We start from the raw sequence: 22,917 nt of genomic DNA, 5'->3' as shown, positions 1-22,917 counted from the left end.
GCAAGGAGAGAGCTAACTCCTGAAATTGTCCTGCAGCAGAGGGCTGTGGCACTCCCCACATTCTCCCCCCCCCCCGCCAAATACTGAATTAATGTAGCAAAAAATTTAAAGATATATTAAATATAGTGTGCTTTACACAGAGCTCCAAATGATCTATCTCCGTGTCAGTCACAAAGGTGTTTTAATGTTAAGATGCATAAGTTCTCTTTAAAAGCACCATACCCTTATATTACTATTAAATGTTGCAGGTGGAAAGTTTAAGAGTAAATAATCAAGTGTCTTAATTTTGAGTTGTGAAGGTCATGTTTCAGGATGATATATTTATAGTATATGAGTAACAATTCCCACGCAGTGGCTTATTTATCCGGTTCTAGGACAATACCTTCTTTTACAGTTTCACTAAAAAAGACTTATTCGTGCGTGACTCAGTTGGACAAAGTACAGTGAACCCTCAGCCTTCTGAGAAAGGAAATACCTGCAAGCAAGGCAGTACCTTGGACTGCAAAGGGTTAAACTGTATATTTCTTTTCTGTGTGGAAGAATTGCTACACCAGTTGCCTAAATTAGTACCACCAAAAATTAAAAACTAAGAAAAAAGGAAAAAAAAAACCTTTCCAAATGAATTCTGCTTTCTTTAGAGTTAATACATACATGCCAGCTAGAGTATTTCTTTGGTAAGCCAGAGTACTTCCCCATGGACTTCTGAGTACCCCTCATGTGTTGGTGAGATGGGATGGAGGGCTAAGTGGGACTGAAGGATTATATATGCCAAATGGCTTATGTTTTTAATCGTTGCCATATTCTAGGGGAAAAAAAACCACAAGTGAATGATTTTCTGATTATGGCCACTTTCTAACTTATGAAGGATTTGATGAGAGATGAACAAAACTAATGTGATTGTGATTTCCCTATTTTCATAGGGGAAAAAAATGTCGTTTTTACACTGAATATGGAGTTGCTCTGACTTTGTATTAGAAACTTCTGCTTACAAATGTCCACAACTTAAAACTTAGCTGTGTAAGGGAACATTTGATTTACTGTTTCAGACACCCCACAAGGTCATGTCAGGCGCAGTCTCACTGAAGGACAGCCACAGCCTGGGCAGAGACTCGCTCTCACCTCTCTTGCTTTCAGCTGTGTGCTCTCCTACTGGAGAGCAGCTTTCTTCTCTCTATGTGATAGAGACACGGGAGCCAGGTTTATTTATTTTTATCTTTTGGCCAAACTGCCCAGACCACCTCAGTAGAGAGGAGAGGGAGTGGTCTCTCTCCACACTGGAAAGTAGGGTTGAATGTCTCAGATTTAGTTTCTGGGCCTGCTTAAGCCCCCAGTGTAGCAGTTGCTGGTTAGGACGACATGACTGGAGCTGGGGAGGAATGTCCGGGCAGACAAATCCATGTCTGACTTACACATTGCGATCTCTTTCTGTCCAGCTGTCAGTTATCTTTTACAAGCATATTCTAAGAGATGGTAGCATAACTTAGTTGTGCTAACTGCATAATACAATTTCTAATGATCGACTGGGTGGTATGTGTTATGAATAACCTAGACTGGGAATTTGTAAACCTTTTTATGCAGTGCCACATAGTTATAGTATTTTTTCAAAATTTCAGGCAGTACAGTTACCATAGTAATTGCTGGACTGTGAAAGCAGCTGTAAGCAGTATGCATGCGTGTTCCTGTAGCAGCTGATTGTAAACTCAGATTGTAAACCTCTATCTAATTCAGAAGAAGAAGCATAGAAACTCCAAGAAATTTATGTTAACATTTCAACATATTGAAAGTTCTTTATCTCATATCTTAACTTTGTCAGAGCTGTGTTCATGGGCACCTGGGTCAGATGAAGAATATATGTGTGCACTCAAATCTGAAAGGGAGCTTTCCCACAATAACCTGCTTCCCTACAGAATTCCTTGCAATATGGGTTTGTGCTATATTTGTTTTAAAAGAGTTTCAAGGGGATTCTTATAAGTGCCCTTCCATTTCATTCTTCACCCATCAATCCTTGTTTTGATACTTGGGCAAAGTTATATACAGAAAGAGGAAGGGTACTAATTTGACATTTAATGTACAAGCATTGTTCCAGGTTAATGTTATCACCTCAGTGTGAAACATAATAATAATTATAGTGATAATTGCTAACACTGGCATGTAACTGAGCTAAGTGAAGCACAACCAATGTAAACTTATAGCTTACCAATAGATGAGACTCTGACTATGGTTATTTTATGTGGCTTGGACAATTACTGGGGGCTAACCCCTAAGCTACTTTTCTAACTTCTGGCCTGGTTACCTCCCCAGAGGTTTACCCCAAAATACTTGCTGTTTCTCCTGGCCATGTGTGCACGTACCTCTTCTCATTTGGTGCATTCTTCTCTCCTCTCACGCATTGCTACCCCCAACCAGGAAACTCCAAACCCACCTACCTCTAATCCTTCTTGTACTTAGCTAAAGCCAATTTTACTTAACCAACAGTTTTAAATTGAGGACCAAGGTTTGCACAACAAAAACTTGTAAAGTGAGAATTCGCTATTAGGTCTGGACCTTTTGGTACAGAGTTTAGCATTATAATACATAACAGCTGACCAAATCCCAACACTAAGCATCCTAAACACGTTTACATATGTGTTTATTTCATTCCCACTGCTTTGTGTGCCTGTTTACAAGTGAGATAATTGATGTATGTGGAAGTTAGAGTTGCTGGTAAGCAGTGAACTACATACCAACCCAGGTTTCAATGTGATCGAAAAGATGGAGTTACAAAGTTGATTATTGATTGGTAGATACTAGACAGCTGTGGTTGCAAGGTGTTTTCAGCTGTGCTGTTTTTAATTGTGTTATGTTTTTTTTTCTTAGTTATTTTAGGTTTGGCTTAAGTTATATTTTACAAAATTTAGCAGGAAGTACAGAAAATCCCTATATCCCTTTTTCCTCAACTTCTTTGTAATTTTCCCTGTTATCAGCATGCAGCTACAGAGAGGTACTTTTGACAACATTTCAGCTTCTATCAGTGTGCCATTGCCATTTAGTCCACACTGACTATCTAAGGCTCAGCCTTGGGGTTGGACAGCCTGTGGATCTTAGCAGATGCACGTTTACCATTACCATTGAAGACACCCTAACATGTCTTTTTTGCTTACTGCGGAACATACACTAACTAGAAACCAGGCTTCACATTTTGTTCCTTGGGCAGCAGTATGCAGGTACTGTGTTATGTATGCTCTTTATAGCTATGAGCCCAGTCATCTGTGCAGTCATCAGGGCAGAGAATCAGTACTCAGGCCAGGCATGGCGTAGCTCAGGAGTGCTGTAAGATCGGAGCTCAGAGGATATGGCCAGTTGTTATTGGAAGTTGGAGGCCAGCTTGAGTACAGTGTGTGCCAAGTCAGTGTGGGTTACATAAGAGCCTGTCTCTGTTCTTAATAAACTAGAATACTGCTGAGCTCTAAAGAAAAATACAATCACAAAATTTGTAGGAAATTTGGTGGACTTAAAATGTATAATAATAAGTGAGTTTATGTAATCTCAGAAAACAACCCATATGTTCTCTCTCATATGCAGGATCTAGCCAACAGTATAGGTGTATATGTAAACAAGTGGTACATGTGGGTACAGCATAACATATAGAAATGAGAACAAGAAGGGCTAAATACTGGGATGAGGAAGGACTGAGTGTAGGAATGGAAATGAGCTATGACAGAGAAGAGACTAGCTGCTCTAGATCTAAGTCTGCCTGGAGTCTTTGGTTTTGGTGGTGGACAAGTGCATGAAAATATAGTCAGTAGTGAGAGCACTGAGTCCCTGTGAAACAGGCAGCTTTCACAGAGTGACTGCTCCACCTGCAGAGTTCATCGACATCTATACACTGGGCCTAGTTAATTTGCTGTGTGATGTTTTGTGTTTGTGTGTGTATGTGCATTTCCTGAGACAGGTCTTACTATGTAGCCCTGCTGTCCTGGAACTCACTATATAGACCAGGCTAGCCTCGAATTCACCGAGATCTATCTGCCTGCCATTGCCGTCCAAGAGCTGGGATTAATTAAAGGCATTCACTACTATGCCCAGCTAGCTTGTGATGTTTTTTGCATTTGGCAAGTTTTTTACAATAAACTTTATAAAATCCTTTAAAAGGCAACCATTTCGGTCAGATAGTATTGTGTGTGTGTATTCAGATGTGTATGTGTGCTGGCATGTGCTGTATGTGGTGTTTTTTAGGAACTGTCCTCGTGTTTTGAGGAAGGGTCTCATTGGCATGAGTTCAGTGCTTAGGCCAGGCTGTCTCTGACCCTCCTCTCCCCAGTGCACTCATGCTCCTTTGTTATGTGGGTCTGAGGATCTGAACTTGGGCTGTCATGACTGCATGGCATGAATTTTAGTGACCGAGCATTTCCCAGCCCTAACTGCATTTTAAATTTTTGATGTTGTTGAGTTAAAAAAAAAAAAGAATGTTGATGATCCAGATTTAGGTACTCTTGCTTGTATAAGCAGCAATACTTGACCACCAGAGTCATCTTCCAGCCCCTGTATACACAGTAAAAATTACAAAACTATAGAAATGGAGACTAAATCAGGGCTTACCAGAGGTTAATCAGGGAAGGAGAATTGGTACTGCTTTAAAACCTCTGTGTCCTCACGTAAGGGAGTGATGTGTTCCAACTGTCACACTCATTGCTACAAACTCTGTACTTGGGCACATTACTTTAATTTTGGGTGTCTCCATTTTTCTTCTCTGAAAATGCTAGGATAATGAAAAGCCTTCATTTTAATGATTCTTTATAGAGTTGATTAAGTTAATGTACTAAGTGCTGTATGTGGGCTTAACATTTTCAAACGCTGAAATTGAGGTTTTGTTTTGCTGTGAGTGGTGCCTTTTGCTTTTGGCAAATAGTAGTAGTAGTAGTAGTATATAGTAGTAGTAGCAGCAGCAGTAGCAGCAGCAGCAGCAGCAGCAGCAAATGGCTATCTTTGTTCCTCACACATAACTGTACACTTGGAGGCCCTTACTTTAGTCAGCAATCCATTGAGAGAATATTTGAGGGTGTATGATTATTGGTTATGTTCAAACTATAGCTAATTTCTAGTATGGCCAAGAAAATGACAGCATTGGAACACATGGAATGTAGCTTGGAAGGAGATTCCGTTGTTTTGGGGTTTATAGGTGGTATTGACAGCTGTAGGTTAAAACAGTGATGGGGTGGGGACCAGCTCTGACCATGAAAATTTAGTAGTACAGTAACCAATTAAATCTGCCTCTACCTCTATAGATGATCTTGTAAGTACCATAATCCTCCAATTCAAACGATAAAAGCTTCGTAAGTGGTTCTGCTGGCGGTGTTCTCTCTGGGACACATGATAGTAATGGTGTGGTTTGCAGTAGCATCTTTAATGTTTGATCAATGTTTCGTCAATGTCAGCTCTCAAGGAAATGCCACTATCCAAAGTTCTGATAGACAAAAGCCAGCATTCCTCAGGACCTGTGATGTCAGTCCCCCTCTGAAAAAGCAGTCAGTTTCCTTCTTGCTGACAGAAGGGACAAATGCCTCTCTGGGGTGCCTATTAGCCTCCTGTCTTTGTCCACATCACCAGTAGGTAGCTCTTCTCACCTCCTGCCATACCAGACCCTTCCTCAGCTCAGGAGCTTACTCCGAAGCTGTGTATTTCACCTTATAACCCAGCTACGTCGGTTATCCTCTTCCTGTGGCTCTCCCTTGGCCCTTGATCTTGGTCTCTTCTTTGTCTTCCTCATGTTCCCCATGTTCCTGACGCCGTGGCCTAGTCCAGTCTGCTGATCATGTTTAGTTACTACTGTCTCTCTTTGCTGGACTCTCCCAGATGCTCTGGCTGCTCTTCCTCTCTATTACATCTATAAGAGAAGCCTTCCCCACAGCCATACCTTGAAGCAGCCCTGCTGTCCGTTTATAGTCTCCAAGTAAAGTTCAGAATAGTACCTAGAAGTAAAATTAGCTACTATTACTAATTTAATTTTTAACAAATTTACTTATTTTTCAAATGATGTGTATATGTTGTGTGTTGGGATGGGGGCTGTGCATGTGGGCTCAGCTGTGTCCGGCCCCTGGAGCCAGAGCCCCTGGACTTGTGAGTTGCTGTAAGGAGACAGTGTGCTCCTTACCTGCTGAGCCTCTTCTGTCCCCAGATTGTTTTCCTCTGCATTTCAAGATGAGTGCACATGGCTGCTTTGTTGATCTTGCTTTTCTCTGGGTCTTTTTTTTTTTTTTTATTTAACTTTGACATTTTGTTTGTCTATGTACCTTACCTGAAATTGTAAATGTCCATCATTCTTCAGTGATTTATAGGTTTAATTTTGAATCATTTGTAAACATTAATTTATTTGGAATGTTTGAATACCATAGTATAGCTATGCAGGATCTTAACGCCTCCACTGTTGGGGCCTTTGCTGAGACAGTGTTTGGGCACACGCTAGATAAAATTATTTTCTTGTCAACATGTAAGTGGCAATAAGGTTTAGAATTTGTAGTGTTTTCCTGAACTCTGTCTGGGTATAATTTTATTTCAGAGCATAATAATCTTACCTTTATTGTGTTTAGAACTGTATTTTCCTATGCAGCAGCCTCCGTGACATGAGACTGTTTGAAATAAATGGAGTTGATAAAATAAAAATTCACATTTCAGTCATAAAGCTGAAATCGTGAGTGTATATTAGTGTTATGTGACTAGCAACTATTGCTTCTGACAGCACAAACTGAGGGCCGTCTTCATATTGCACAGGTCTATTGGACAGCATCCATCTGTGTAGGTTTTCTACATTTTCTACGTTTTCCACAAACGTCTTTTGGAGAATGGAGAAATTGCTTAGTTGGTAAAAGCTTATGCGTTTAAGGATGAAGACCTGAGTTTGACCCACGTGAAAGCTGGTCTGAGCAATGTGCAAGTGTAACCCTGGAGCTGGGGGGCAGAAAGAAAAGGGTTCTCAGAGCTTGCCAGCCAATCGAGCCAGATGCTGAGCTCCAGGTTCAGTGAGACCCTGTCTCAAACAGTACTGTGGTTAAGATCATTCACTGCTCTTCCAGAAGGCCAGAGCTCAGTCCCCACCAGCTCCATTGGGTAGCTCGCAAGTGCATGTAACTCCATCCAGGATATTTGGCACCCTCTTTTGGCCTCTGAGGATGCCATACATAAAAGTAATAAAGAAAAAAGAAAAAAGATGGAGAGCAATTGAGGCAGACACCCCATGTCAACTTTAGGCCTCAGAACCCATACTCACATCTCCATGCATACCCATACATGCACACACATGTACACACATACACACATCTCCATGCATACCCACACACTCATACACACGTACACATATACACACACAAGTAGTACATGAGTGGAATCGTTTAGAATGTGCCATACAGGATTTTTTTTTCCCCCATGCAGCATAGTTGTTGGAGATTTGTCAGGTACTCCTGGTGGTTCATTCCCTTTTATTACTGACTGCTGTTCCATAGTGTGAATAGACCATTTTATACATATACTGCAAATGAACTGGGCTCCCAGCTTCTAGTTATTATATTTGTTAAAGTATATCTATATCTATATATGTATATCAATATATATTATAGTTTTTGTATTTAGTTATAAATATTTATGTACAGGCATTTACACAAGCAAAAGTTTTATTCTAATGCAGTTACTGGATCACATGGCTGTATATTAATGTTTTTAAGAAATGAGCTCTTGGCCGGGCGTGGTGGCGCACGCCTTTAATCCCAGCACTCGGGAGGCAGAGGCAGGCGGATTTCCGAGTTCGAGGCCAGCCTGGTCTACAAAGTGAGNCCTGGTCTACAAAGTGAGTTCCAGGACAGCCAGGGCTATACAGAAAAACCCTGTCTCGAAAAACCAAAAAAAAAAAAAAAAAAAAAAGAAATGAGCTCTTTGCAGAGTGGCTGTGCCTTTTCCATTACCGCCAGCTGAGTATGTGTGACACAATCTCTGGTCCTCACTGGTATTTGGTGATGATGCTTTATTATCTCATTGTTCTGGCTTCTTTCCAGTCTGATTTTCGGATTTCTTTTGTGATTCAGTTAAGTTACCATTCTGTAAGAGCGCTGGCAGGGGTGCAGGGGTGTGGAGTTAGGATCAGGTATGTGTTAAAAGCTGAGACCTGAGTGCAAGAAATAGAAGACATTTGCAGTAAGGATGAGGGGTTAAAGGTGAACTGGAAGTAGGGAAAGAGAGGAGACAACTTTTGATGTGCCTTTATGAAGGAAGGGTCTCGAGGGTGGCAGTGTTGACCTTGCTGGGGAAGGGGAAGAAAGGCTGTGGATTTGCTAGCCAAAGCTTAGTTATTGGATGTGCAGGCAGGCCTGCTGTGTGATTTGCTGTCACGTGATTTGCATAGTGACACAGCACGCGTGTTCAGAGGACAGCTTAACAGAGCCGAGTCTCCTCACCCTTGAGCAGATTTCAGGGATTGAAGTGAGCTTCCCCTGCTTACCCAGCAAGCACCTCTGTCTGCCAAGCTGTCTGTTAGCCCCCACAGCGCACACGGATGAGTGAGTGCCTCATTTACACGGGCACTGACAACTGACCGTTAGGTTTTATCATGGCTAACAGCTGTGGGGTTGTTTGATTTGAGATTAGGAAATAAAGAACAAACTAGCTATATTGCAGTCACTCTAGGGAAGTTTTAAGTAGGCCAGAGATGACAAGGTAGGACTTGTTTTCAGATATTTTATGTCAAGCCTAAAAATAGATGTGGAGACGGCAATTCTACTAAATTATGACTGACCCACTCACCGTGTGTGTGTGTGTGTGTGTGTGTGTATCCCCCCAATGTGGTGTGTGTGTGTATCCCCCCCAATGTGGTGTGTGTGTGTGTGGTGTGTATGTGTGCATGTGTGTGTGTGTGCGTTGATACTGGTTTTCTTGGTTGCTCTCTGCCTGATAGTTTGAGGTAGTCTCTTGCTGACCCTGGAGTTCACCATCCAGCTAGCTTACTGGAGAACCTGCCCCTTGTTTCTCAAGGGTTGGGGATTAAAGACAAGTTTATCATACCCATATGGCTTTAAGTCATCACTTTATCTGAGGAATTATCTTTTCAGCCTGATGCCCACCCCTTTTCTTTCTTAGATAACATCTCCTATGTAGCCAGCCCACTTTGACCAGGAACTCGCAATCTCCTCTATCAGTGTCCTGAGTGATGGGATTACAGGACTGATATGGCAACCACACCCTTGGACACTTCTAACCCACCCTGTAGTTTGTGATGTTTGCCACTCGGGAAGTGGCTGATGATAGTAAATATCCTTTCTCGTGTATATCTTCATTCCTGTATCTTTGGTAAAGTATCTCTTGTCTGCACTAGTTTACTAGGGCTGCTGGGATAAATAACACAGACCAGACGGTTTACTTGTGGAGAGCCCTTCCCCAGTTTTGCAGGCTAGAAAACAAAGGTCCAGATTAAGTTGTTGACTAGTGTGCTTCTTCCTTTGATTTCTTTCGCTTTTAGATGCCTGGTCTCACGGCCTTTTTAAAGGTTATATATATATATATATATATATATATATATATATATATATATATTTAACATTTAGTTTTGTAATAAGTTTTGAGTTGATTTTTATGTAACTTGAGTTTGAAAAATTGTGTTGATTGGGGCTGGAGAGGTGGTTCAGTGGTTAAGAGCACTGACTGCTCTTTCCAAGGTCCTGAGTTCAAATCCCAGCAACCACATGGTAGTTCACAGCTATCTGTAATGAGATCTGATGCCCTCTTCTGGTGTGTCTGAAGACAGTGTATTCACATACATAAAATAAATAAATCTTAAAAAAAATGGTCTTTTAAAAAAATTTTTAATTTTGCCTATGAATTCCCATTCATCTCCCAAAACTTTTGTTTTTGTTTTTGTTTTTTTGAGACAGGGTTTCTCTGTGTAGCCCTGGCTGGCCTCGAATGAAAACTCTTTTCTTAAATTGCTTTTATATTGTTAAAAAATAGTTGAGGAAATACATGGGTTTTAATTTTTAGGGTTTGTTTTGTTTTGTTTTCTGTTTCTGGAGTCTTTTTGTGTCTAAAACTAAGCCAGCCCCATGCGATGTTGGTAACTTTTGTTTCGTAATAGTTCTTAAAATTGACTTTTAGACGATAACAGGTGTCTTCCTATATAAATTTAGAATAACCTTGTCTGTAGCTACAAACAATCTTGAGGGATTTTGATAGAAATTGCACTAAACACACACACACACACACACACAAATTTGAGGAGAATGGCAACTTTATGATGGATATTCTAGTTCATAAATATAGTATGTAGGTCAGTTTATCCAGATTTTGATTTCTGTCATTGGCATTTGACATATGATGCTGCATATGACAGCTACACTGACTCCTGGGCCTTGTTTGCCCACCGATTCATGGCCTCACCACACCGTTTCTACCAGTGAGGAAACAAGGCTCTCTCCAGTTTTGAAACCAAACCAAACACTATTATTCTCCTTAGGTCTCCTTTCTGTTCTGGCTTCTGCTCTTATTAGTAACAAAACTTCCCTAGAAGAGTTGTAGGTGTTCCATGTTCTGTCCATCCTTTCTTAAGCCATCTGCTGTCAAGCACGCATCCTCACTTTGTCAAGATAATCTGACCTCCTGCTGCTAAGTCCCCAGGCCAGTTTGACAAGCTTTCCTTGTTTTGCTGTAGGGAAATAGCAACTGAAGTGTGTGAAGGTTTGGCGTTTCTCAGGTCTCCAGAGGAAGAAGTCGGATAAATCTAAGCTCACTGAGAGGAAAACCTTTGTATTGTTAGTGAAGGTATAAAGTGGTGCTGCCACCTGGAGGGCAGTTTCATAATGAAGTTCAAGAAACCAAGTCATTTTATCTGTAAGTAGGTGCTTACCTAAGTTGACAAAAATCTAACTAGCACAGTATCAAACAGAATAAACGGGCAGTATTTTTGTGTGATTTATTGGTGCAGTGAAATACATTTACCATCGAGTGAAGGAGAGCTATGTATCTCAGTGCTGATTAATCTCAGAGTGACAGTGCTTACCCTGGATGCCCTTGTGTAGAGTAGGTGTTGGTACTGCTTTCTCTGAGCATTTTTTTTTTTTCTGGACCACACTGCTGAGCATGGGACTGACAAGGGTTCGTGTATTTAAGGAGAGAGGTTGAACTTGCTGGAAGTAGCTATAATCTACCCCATAACTCTTTATGACCTCTACCCTGCCCAATATAGAGACAGTTTAACTCGAGAAGATTCTTTGAAGAATTTAAAGCAATTATCTCTCAACTTACCCAATAGTATTCTTGCTAAACTTGGGCTGTGCAAGACCGGAGTCTAGGTCAAGAAAGGGGCGCAACTGAACACTGTGGCTCGCGCTTGTACTACCACCAGCATTTGAGAAGCAGCTCAAGGTTTACAAGTTTGAAGCCAGGTTGGGCTGGTTAGTGAGACATTTTCTCAGTGTTCAAAAGAGCGTAACTAAAGTTTGTTCAAGTAGAGGGAGTAGATGTCAGAACTCTCAGGATGTCCCAGTTGAGAAAGCAAGTACTTGAATCTCTCCATAGGTATTCATAACTGAGAGAAAAATACAGTGTGAACCCTGCAGCTTGGGCTATGAAAAAAAGTCTTCAGCGATATTAAAGATCTCTGATGGGGAGTCGTTCTTGCCTTTAGCAAGCAGGAACAATGGTTTTGGATTTCTGACCCAGTAGCCTAAGACAACAAATTTGTGTTGCTTTAAGCCACTAGGTTTGTTACAAAAGAGATGGTGAACTACCATAATTCCTTTACACAATGCCTAATGATTTGTTTGCATAGGAATGGGAGCTCAGGTAGGAGGGGAGCTAGCTGGGTGTCTCAGGGAGCTAAAGTGATGCTCAGATTGTGAACTTGAAGAATTTCAAAGCCTAAGCCCGAGGACATCTTCTAAGTAGGCTGACTAACACGAGCTAAGGTATAAGACAGCAAGGGTTTTAGAGTACACAGCTTACAGATGTGTAGGGTGGGTAGAGGAGAATGGTAAATACTAAAGTCGAAGAAAAAAGTAAACAGGTCATGGAAGATTCTGTAAGGTTGCTGAGTCTGCTCATTTACATGCTAAGTGATCATAGAGAGAGAGTAATAGAGGCAGAGGCATGGATGGACTGAGGGGTGTGCTGAGGGGGTACAGAGCAAGGCCAGCAGGGGTTCCTCTAGAGAGAAGCAGTTAGGGAGCTAAGGTAGTCTAAGGTAATCTGCCTCAGGACCTGCAGCAAGCAGTCCAACCCCACATAATCGCTGATTAGAATCAGTCTAGCAAAGTGTTTAGTGTAGGCAATTTGATAATTTTTGCTAGTACTTGGGCATGAAAATGAGAAAACAGTACCACCTATTTTTAGGAAATTTAGATTGTTCTTTAGACTGTTCAAAGATATTCTTATATTGATACTCATATATACATAAGAAGTTATTGCTTATATAAGAATAAGGAAGTTTTCTTATATAAGAAATCTGTGAACATAAATTAGCAAGGCCATATATTAGTTATAACCATCTTTTTAAAATAAAGATGATTTCTAGAGATCTATCTGTGTGGTACTTCACAAAATATATAGCTCTCATGACTGTATTCCTTAGGATACACAGGTTCTGCTGAAGTCTCAGCTCTGAAATGTTGACAGCTCAAGTGTTACTGGTTTATGATCCACACACACTTTAGGGTAAGCAGGGGCTACTTTTGGACCCAGAATTACTATTTTACTCTTGAGAGCATTGCCAGTGTCTATGACCCAAAGAAAGCGAGAGGCATATATTTGTTGTTCATATTCAGTTAAAAATAGGAACCTCTCACTTACACATACTCCTTCAGCTGGCCAGGGTCGTAGAGTCTATGTGCTTGAGACGTGGGAGTATTTGGTCAGTAGCACTAATGATTGTAGTTGTATTTAAATCTAAATATCAAAACCAGAGAAGCCCAGGAGAAGATTGATGTGTGTGACTGTTAGTTGTAGAATGTCAGAAATACATTGACGCCACAAATCAGTGCTGCTAGAAAGGGGCAGCTGTCCTTAAGTAAGAAGATTGGCACTATGTAATCTTGTGTGTACAACTCTAACTCAGACATGTTAAGTGAGTCTCAGGACTCCAGGAAAGTTCTTCTACTCCCAAGTACGGGGACAGGGCATTTTCAAAAATTATACAGTAGGCAAACACTTATTTTAAGTAATTATTTATTATTATTTTTTTTTGTAGATAGGTATTCTATGTAGTCCTTCCTGGCTGTCCTAAAACTGACTCTGTGGACCAGACTGGCCTCAGACTCACAGAGATCCACCCGCCTCTGCCTTAGAGTGCTGAGATTAAAGGGTGTGCCACTACTACCATCATACACGGTATTTTTAGTAGGGAGAATTTTTAATAATGTCCATTGCCATGGGAAAGTAGTTAATAATATATTGCAAATATTGTCCTGTAGCTAGAAATACTCACATCCTCTTCAGGAAATGAAGAAATGTTAATGAGTTAGTTAAAGGGGTTTAGGTTTTTTTTTTTTTTTTTTTTTNAAAACAAACACTTTTTGGGTTTTAGATCTATTTTCCTGTCTGCATATGTCATAATTCTTTTTCAAATGCTGCTTTAGATGTCTCCTGTCTTGAGGAGGTAACAAGGTAAGGATAGGTATAAGATATGGCTCCCTTTACTGTTTTTTTTTTTTTTTTTTTTTTTTTTTTTTTTTTTTTTTTTTGATTTGTTTTTTTTGTTGTTGTTTTGTTTTGTTTTTTGATCCAAGGTCTCTCTAGTGTGTATGAAACTCTTGCTGTCCTAGAACTTGTTATGTAAACCAGGCTGGCCTCACATGCACAGAGATCCACAGCCTTTGCCTCCCTAGTGTTGGGATTAAAATGTTTTTCAATATGAGAAAAAGAATCCCATCCATTCTTTTATTTCCTTTAGTGGTACATGCCCAGTGCTAATGCTTGTGAGTTTGAGGTTAGTCTGGGGCTATCCAGTGAAACTGTCTTTAAAAAGAGGGCACGGGTGTCCTGCGAGGCTCTGCTGTGCTGCAGATACTGCCTTGACACGTGTTTCTGCCCTGCTGTATTTTAAGCCTAGTGCTGAGAAGTTTAGAGGGGTTGTGGAAAAGGAGCTATGGACAGAGCATAGAGGTTAGCAGGACTCGCTGGAGAGAGAGCTCAGCCCGATATCAGAGAGGTGACGATGCCGCCCACCAATGCCAGTGTATGTATGGAGTGCCTAGAAGCTGTCCTGAGATAAATAACCAGGCGATAAGAAATGATCGGCTCTAGGATAATTCCATACAGCTACAGCTTTGTGTCGTCGTCTGTTGTTGACTGAAGTGTTATGGGATGCATGCCTGGATTCAGGCAGTTAGACATTCAGTTAGAGTTTCTTATTTACCGAGAATGGTTAGGAAAAGCTAGTACCTGAGAGTAGAAGATTTTGCTTTTTGGTTTTTTTTTTGTTGTTGTTGTTGTTTTGTTTTGGTTTTGGTTTTGAGATAGGGTCTCACACATGTAGCTCTGGCTGTTTTAAAACTTAACATGTAGGCCAGCTGGCCTTGAACTCAGGAAGATTTGACTGCCTGGGATTAAAGGTGTGCTGCACCATGCTTAGAGGAGTGCTCTTGCATGTTTTCCTCTGAGACCCCGTGTGAGTTCTTCCCTTTATTCGTGTTCTAGTGTTTATCTGAGACAGTGTTGGAGCTCAGGCTGGTCTAGAGTTGGAGAGTTGGAGAGTAGTTGGCACAAGAGAATGGGATTTTCTCAAAACCTCGAGTTGAATGGTATAAGAGACACTTTCAATTCATCACTAATTTCTAATCGCAGAGCTTTTTAGTGTGGGGGATGTATACAAGTGGTAGATGTATTTGACCATGCTTTTTCTCTAGAGTATGGATTCTAAGCATAATTACTTCAATAATGAATGTGTGTCAAATAGCACAAAAATAAAAGTGCTAAAATATTTCCTGTAGTTTTCATCTCTTGTTTATGTGCTTTTTCTTTTTAACAGGAAATCAAACCACAGAGCCACTATAACCATGGCTATGGAGAACCTCTTGGCCGGAAAACTCATATTGATGACTATAGCACATGGGACATCGTCAAGGCGACACAGTAAGATTCTCTATGGTTGTTTTCTTTCTTGGTTTTGTTTTTCTAAATCTGAGTTACATATTCAAATGCCTTGGGGGAAATGTCAGTATTCTAGTTAGTTATTGAAATTCCCACCAGCTGTTAGCTTTTGGTACTTGCCGTTCTGTGGAAATTTATTATTTTGCTTTAAGAATATTGAATGTAAACAACTAGAAAACATTACCAACTTTAAAAGTACCTTTGAACCAAAAAAAAAAGCACCCGGCATGGTGCCTTTAATCCCAGCACTTGGGAGGCAGAGGCAGGCAGATCTCTGAGTTCAAGGCCAGCCTGGTCTACAGAGTCAGTTCCAGGACAGCCAGGGCTACACAGAGAAACCCTGTCGAAAAACAAAAACAAAACCTTGGCTGGCCTGGAAGCTACTATGTAGACCAGGCTGGTCTTGAACTCAGAGATCTTCATACCTTTGCCTCCTGAGTACTGAAATCAAAGGTGTGTACCACCATATAATGCCTGAAAAGTCATATTTTAATGTATCAAACTTTCAGAGCAGTTTCATATGGGGGAAATAAAACATAAGAACATGGTACTTTAAAAATCTTTTCTTCTAGCACATTGACTAATTCAAGTTAGAGACACATGAAAACTATCAGATGAGCAAGATCACCTTTGATTCTTCTCTTTCTATTAAGTGTTTTTATTACCAAATATTTTTCTATACTGATATATACTAATTATACATAATGGTGTGTGTGTGTGGAAGTGGCTCATTGGTTAAAAGCTCTTGTTCTTCACAAAGCTAGTGAGCAGTGTCATAGGACCCGGAATGGCAACAGTAAGAGGGCTCTATGAATGTGTGTACAGTATACTTGTCTGTTAGGTTCACTGGCAATACAAGCAGAAGTTCTAGTGTTTGCTGTTAGAGTCTCCTTGTTGCTCATTCTTTGTGTTAACCTTCCCTATGGAGGATCCTCCGCAATTTGAACTTGACAAGGGGGTGGGGGTGGGGAAGGATTGTGGGAGGGGTGGGTGACTGGAAGGCGGGCAGTGAGCAGGATATAAAGTGAAGAAGAAATTGTCTGGGTGGGTGGTGGCACACACCTTCAGTGCTCAGCTAGCACTCTTTGCAGAGGGAGAGACTGGAGGATTTTGTGAGGTCAGGGCCAATCTGAAAAAAGCAAAATCAAACAAAACCAAAGAAACAAAGATTGTTGTAGTACAGTTTGTCAAATTTACATAAGTTAATGTTTGTGTTATAATTCCAGAGATTTAATATTTTGATTAAGAAAATGATAGTATGTAGCTTGTTGATGGAGTTTTGGTGACTTATTTTCTGGTTTTTTTTGTTTGTTTGTTTGTTTGTTTATACTTGAGATTTCTCATAATTAAATTAAGTGGCAGCAGAGGTTGGAGGTGGTGGAGACAGGAGAGGTGCGTGGTCAAGAGTCTGCTGCTATAGGTTCTTAGCACGATAGCTGTGACTGCAGTCCAGGGGACCTGGGCCTCTGCCCTCTGCAGTGCCTGTACGTGTGTGTGTGTGTGTGTGTGTGTGTGTACCTACCACATACACACACAGTCAGACTGGCTAGATGGTTTCTCCAGGACGCAGAGAGTGACGGGAGAGAGTTGATTCCTGTAAGCTGTGCTCTGACTTGCACTGTGACACACTTATACATTTGTACACAATGGATAGAATACACTTCAAAAAATTAATGAAACGTTGTTAACTTTGGGGGCTGGAGAAGTGGCTCATTGGTTAAAAGCTCTTGTTCTTCACAAAGCTAGTGAGCAGCATGTCTCCATGGCCTGTGCTTCATCTAGTTCCTGCCTCCAGGTTCTGGCCTGAGTTCCTGCCTTTATAGTGATGGATGTGATGTAGCCGTAAGCTCAAGTGCCCTCTTCCCAGCTTGCTTTTGGTCAGTATGTAATCTCAGCAACAAGAAGCAAACTAAAATAATGTTTTTGAAATTTAAATATTTTCTTTTATGCAATTAAAATTAATATAATTTTCTATCTTTTCCTGTTAGATTAATATCAGTAGCTCCATTGTCATATGGCTTATTGGCTTGGCTTAATTTTTTTTACTATGGCTTTTTTTTTTCACAAAATTTCTTTCTAATAGTTAATAAATCAACTTTATACCTGGAAATATTAATGAATGAAAACCTTCTTAGGGGAAAAATATTCTCATTCTTTCAGAGGAACTGGGTTCATTCCCAGGACCCACGTGATAGCTCATGACTGTCAGTAGCTCGAGTTCCAGGGAACCCGAAGCTCTCCTTTGGCTGCCAAGGTCACAGTACACACTCGGTTTGTGTCTGTGTCTGTGTATATATGTCCATGCAGGCAAACACTGATGTAATAAAAACACATCTTTCAAACTGTAAGTTAGGTGTGCAGTGATGAGGCTCACTTGTCACTGGCCTCCCTTTGGTAGATGTGAGCCTCTTCCTGGAGCTTGCCAGGGGACCCTCCCTGGTTTGTCATAGATTGACCCAAATCACAGGACTTTCCCATCCCCCTTTCTCCCCTAACACAAAAGTTTTATTTGCCTTCAGGAATATCAGCTAAATTTATAAATAGAGACTCTTAGGGTTCATATAAAACAGTGTTGGTTCATGACATTCTCTAATGTCTCGTGCATTCCCTGTTACTTATTTTCACAAAATTTAACATTCTTTAACTTATGTGTCATTTCTAAATCTGCATAGTTTTATGAACTAAGTTATAAAGAACTGGCTGATTTATGTTTTTTTCTGAGATCTTTTTTCTTATACCTCATGAAATTTTACATTGTTATAAATGAGATATTTTAGAGTTGCAAAAAAGGGTTAGTAAAAGCTGTTGAAGTGGTTTTAATTTGTAAGTATAACAATGAACCATTAAGCCAGTCACACAAGTGTGACTCTAGCAACTTGGGAGCTGAGGCAGGAGGTTGCTGTGGCCTTAAGGCCACCCCGGAGTGTCCTGTCCTATCCCTCACCTCCCCGCCACTGCCCCCCAAAGCAGTACTTCCAAAAATACTGTGCTTAGCTTTAAACGTTCTATAACTACTGAGACCATTACCTGTTCTCTTTTCCAGATATGGAATATATGAACGCTGCCGAGAATTGGTGGAAGCGGGTTATGATGTACGGCAACCAGACAAAGAAAATGTTACACTTCTTCACTGGGCTGCCATCAATAACAGAATAGATTTAGTCAAGTATGTGTTCTGTGCTCTTCATTAATAGGCTTTTGGTTTTTTTATTGCTATAACATTATTGAAATTACTTATCATAAGAACTAACAATTTCTCAAATCAGTAGCTCTCATGGTGTTTATTCTGTATACCTAAAAGAACCCCCAAAACTCATGTTTAACATATTGAAGACTTACAAGGGTAAAGTCCTATAGAGTACTTTTCCATACATATTTCCTTTTGCCATAATTGTTGAGATATAACAAATGAGTGAGGAACTCAAAGTAGCAAGCTTGACTATGCTGCCAAGTATCACATAGCTAATAAGGGAAGGGTGATCACATAGCTATTAAGGGTAGAGTGGGACTGGGATTTATTCTTAGTGTGGATTCTAGAAGGGAAAAGCAGCGAGGAAAACAGTGGTGGGTGACATTTTTACCGTCCACACCAGGCAGGGCTGTGTGATATAGTACATATCACATTCTAAGTATAAATGGTTTCTGTCTTTTAGTATAAATCTGTTTATCATTGATAAGAAAGGGATAAGAGTTGAGTGATAGAGGAGTCTATTAGTAAATCTTTGATACCTTGGGCTGAAGATATTTCAGGTGAGGATATCAGTCTAAAACAGACTGCTCTAAATGGACAAGTGGACGCAGCACAGAGGGGAAGAGCAGACAGACGCCAAGGCCAGGGCTGAGTCCTAGGAGCTGACACAGGGACAGCATGGAGGGCCTGCGTCCTGTAGAGTGTCTTGTAGACGCGCTCTCAGCTCCTTCTCCCTCCTTCAGCTTCCTGGCTCTCTCGGTCTTGCCTATACTCTCATATATGATTCTGGTTGGTTAGGCGGTGCTTCATTTCATCTTTATGAAGGGGACCTTCACATGGGGTGGACATATAGGTTGACAGATATCTGCTTTTCTTTGCCACCCATCCCAGAGGCCAGTGTACTGTTTCTGGCTTTTGTCGCTGTTGAGAAATCAATTGAAGCATTGTGCATTTGAGGTTGGTTTTGTTTGGTTCCTCTTAAGGTTTCCCATCTCTTCTTTGTGCAGTGTCACATGATATATCTATGGAATAGATATATGGAATAGAGTATGGATTTTTTTAATCTTGAATTTGAATTCAAATAATTTTTGTTTTGTTGGTTTGGCTGCTTGTATATGCTTGGCCCAGGGTGTGGCACTATTAGGAGGTATGGCCTTTTGGAGAAGGTGTGGCCTTGTTGGAGGAAAGTTTGCCACTGTGGAGATGGGCTTTGGGACGCTCCTTCTACCCACATAGAGCTAGTTTTTCCTTACTGCAGTCAAATCAAGATGTAGACCTCTCAGCTCCTCCTGCACCATGCCTGCCTGGATACTGTCATGCTTCCTGCAAATCTTGACTCTGATTTGCACAGTGGCTGGACCAGTTTGCAGTTCTTCCAATAGTGAATGGGGGTCACTTCCCGCACATCCTTTTCCACTTCCCTCTCTTAGCTCCTGGTTGCTTTGCTGGCCGTTCTTTCTGGGGTGAGATGAGTTCTGAGAGTTGTGTTGATTCGCAGTTTCCTAATTGCTGGGGACAGTGAGCAGTTTTGAGTTATTTCTTTTTGTTTGGTTGGTTTTGGGGCAGGGTCTCTCTATGTAATTCTGGCTGTCTTGAAACTATACAGACCAGGCTGGCTTTGAACTCTGGGAGGTCCACTTGCCTCTGCCTCCTGAGTTCTGGAATAAAGGTGTATGCCACCATAGCTGCTCACACATGCCTTAGCCAGTTTTATTTCTTCTTTTGAAAACTGTTTAGATCTCAAGTCAGTTTCATATAGAATCTTTTTTTTTTAACTTTTTATTTTGAGTTCTTAATATATTCAGGATTTTTATCATATGTCTCTCTCTCTCTCTCTTACACACACACACACACACACACACACACACACACACACACACACACGGCAAAGATTCTATCTCATTTTGTGGGCTTCCTGTTTGTTTATTTCTTTAGCTGTCCTGAAGAAGCTTTTTTTTCTGTGATTCCCCCCCCCCCCCCTTGGAGTTGTTAGAATTCTCTTAAATAATACAGTCGGCTCTGTGACGATCACAGTTGTTCCTCTGGATTCACCCTCAGATACAGATATGAGAAAAAAGTTACATGCGAATGTGAATCAGTCAAGTCAACACATTTTGCATGGTTAAATTAAAGAAATAAAAATACTTGCGCTCTTCATATGTAGGGACGGAATAAAAAAAAATTCTTCTGATCTCTCTTATTGGGGGAGAGCTAAGTCTGCTCAACTAGGTTACAAAAGAGGTTGAGGATCTTCAACAAGGTGGAATCATCACCATAGGGTGATGACCAGGGACACACAAAAACGAACTCTGCACATTAAAGAAGAGTTTGGATTGGAACTGCAGTTACAGCTTGCAGTCCTGCTCTAAGATTGAACACTGCAGGGCATAAAGAACCGTGACTAGCACTTCCAGGAACAAACTTGCTTCCTTATTGCTGCAGCACCCACTTGTGATGCTAACTATACTTTGTGACTTAGTGGCCCATGGACCATTGCTTTTGTTACAAGCTAATCTTGAACAGTTGCTTTGGTGGCAACAGTCACCACCTATTCCTTAATCATCCCGAGATTTAAAACGTGTTCTCGATTGACTCTAGTAAGTGAAACTAGTCTTGTAGCTATTGGCTTTTGTCTTTTAAATACTTGTTAATGTCCCTCTTCAAAACCTAGAGAATATTAGTGCCTGCAAGAACATTCTTTGATGATACCCTATAAAATGAATTCTGAATTCTTGCTAGTCCGTGTAAAAGACACATAGTCCAGGTCTTTTATTTACAAGCTGTGAGCTTAGACTAGGCAGGTTTCAGAGCTGTTCTAACTCACATCCCAGCCAATGTACCTCATGGCTATGCGCTCACAATCCATCCTCTCTCTTGGCGGCCGCCTTCTCCTTGGTCTTCTTTCTTCTCCTCTCCTTTCTATACCTGTGACCTCCAGCCAGGTATGTGAAAGCCGGCCTACCTTATACTGCCCAACCACAGGCTTTATAGCCTTTTATAGACCAATGAACTTTGGGAGCAGGGTAACATAACATAATATGTTGTATGGGAGGATTTTGTCGGGGGCCAACCAGATTTGGGGGCTTAGTATTTAGCATTTGAAAATATAGCAGTACCAGCCAGTCTCCTACAACAACTTTTTTTTTTGTAGTATTGAACAGAGGTTTGAATATAAAAATAAATATAAGAGTGAGTTAGGAGGAGAAGAGATGGTTCAGTAGTTTATAGAGGCCCCGGCACCTGCACCTATGCCAGGCTGCTCCCCACTGTCTGCGACTCGGGTCTCAAGGGGACTGGCATCTTCTTTTAGCCTTGGGCACTTTACTCATGTGTATAAACCCACACACATACACATAATTAAAAATGTGAATGCAAGCTGTACAAAATAAGAGTTTAAATGCTTGTCAATTTGAGCTTAGGTCTTACATCTGGGGTACAAATACAATATTATGAAAACATAGTACTCTCTTTCAGGACTTTACAGTGAAGGGAAAGTCATGGAAGTCACTCTTTTTGGAAATCATTTAATAATTACCCAACACTGACCTGAATTGTATAAATTCACCAAGTAAAAATGAGTCCCAAGATGTAAACTATCTCTATAGAAAAGAATGAAATTGTTTAAAAAGAGATCCCAGCTGAGGTTTTTTTCTTTAGATTCTAGTCTTTTCAAAACATTTTCAATCAGACACTTCAGACCTATGTAAACATTTGTGTGTGTTTTTTAAAAAGATTTTATTTATTATGTATACAGTGGTCTACCTGCATATATGCCTACAGGCCAGAAGAGGGCACCAGGTCTCATTCTAGGGGGCTATGAGCCACAATGTAGTTCCTGGGAACCTCTGAGCCATGACTCCAGCCTCCACCGTTTGTGTTCACCCAGGCATGGTGGTGACACAGCTTTAATCCCAGCTACTCCTCCTCTAGGTCAGCTTGTGCTACAAAGTGATGCCTTGTGTCCAAAGAAAAAAGAATCCCACATCTTGGAGTTATTTTGTTGGGTTTCTTTAACTATGTTGCATGATGGAGAACTTGGTCGCTTTATTATATGCCATTTTACAAGACCAGTTTAATGCATATTTATACGAAGCAATGTTTTCTGAATTAAACATGTAAGAATGGTTATGTTAAGAATTTAGAACTGTGTTCCTTAAGTGTGAATGCATTTGTTATTTAAAAATCACTTAGAATGGCATTATTATGTCAATTCTATGTTGCTATTTATGTGGGAAGTGTTTACCTCATGCCTTAAAGGCATTTATATTTAAGATTCATTGCGTTGATTAGTCCATAATTAAGCATCACAAAGAACAGCTAGGTCTTTTCATTTCAGAGTATATAAAAATGCTGTGACAGTAGTGTATTAAGTAGCAAAGCTGCCTTTCTCTTTTTAAAACCATGCTTTTTATAGCAAATAGGGCATAGTGAAGGGTCTTCCTTTCTCATTTATAGGCGGTAGCATCTTCTGTGTCTGCTGCTTGATTTAATCCTTGCTCACCCTCTGAGGAGAGGAGAGCTTCACTGAAGTCGACTGCCTTGGCTATTCTTGGCTCTTCTGTACTCAGCTACTTGATTCCAAAAGTTTGTTCAGATCTTTGTGGTTGCTGAATATCTTTTTATATGATTTG

General features: G+C 40.6%; 1 protein-coding gene across 2 annotated transcripts in view; it reads left to right on the top strand.

Annotated features, from left to right (window-relative positions):
* The window catches only part of Zdhhc17 (zinc finger DHHC-type containing 17), a 62,400-nt gene that overhangs the window by 6,687 nt on the left and 32,796 nt on the right, over positions 1–22,917 (top strand). For both annotated transcript variants that reach the window (XM_021173832.2, XM_029482495.1), the window contains exons 2-3: positions 14,975–15,078; positions 18,140–18,262. In XM_021173832.2, the coding sequence (XP_021029491.1) occupies positions 14,975–15,078; positions 18,140–18,262 (227 nt within the window). The remainder of the gene's footprint in view (positions 1–14,974; positions 15,079–18,139; positions 18,263–22,917) is intronic.

Source organism: Mus caroli, chromosome 10, assembly GCF_900094665.2.
Source record: "Mus caroli chromosome 10, CAROLI_EIJ_v1.1, whole genome shotgun sequence".
Taxonomy (NCBI): domain Eukaryota; kingdom Metazoa; phylum Chordata; class Mammalia; order Rodentia; family Muridae; genus Mus; species Mus caroli.
The sequence above is the reverse complement of the archived record's forward strand: the minus strand, read 5'-3'. Positions and strand labels throughout refer to the sequence as shown.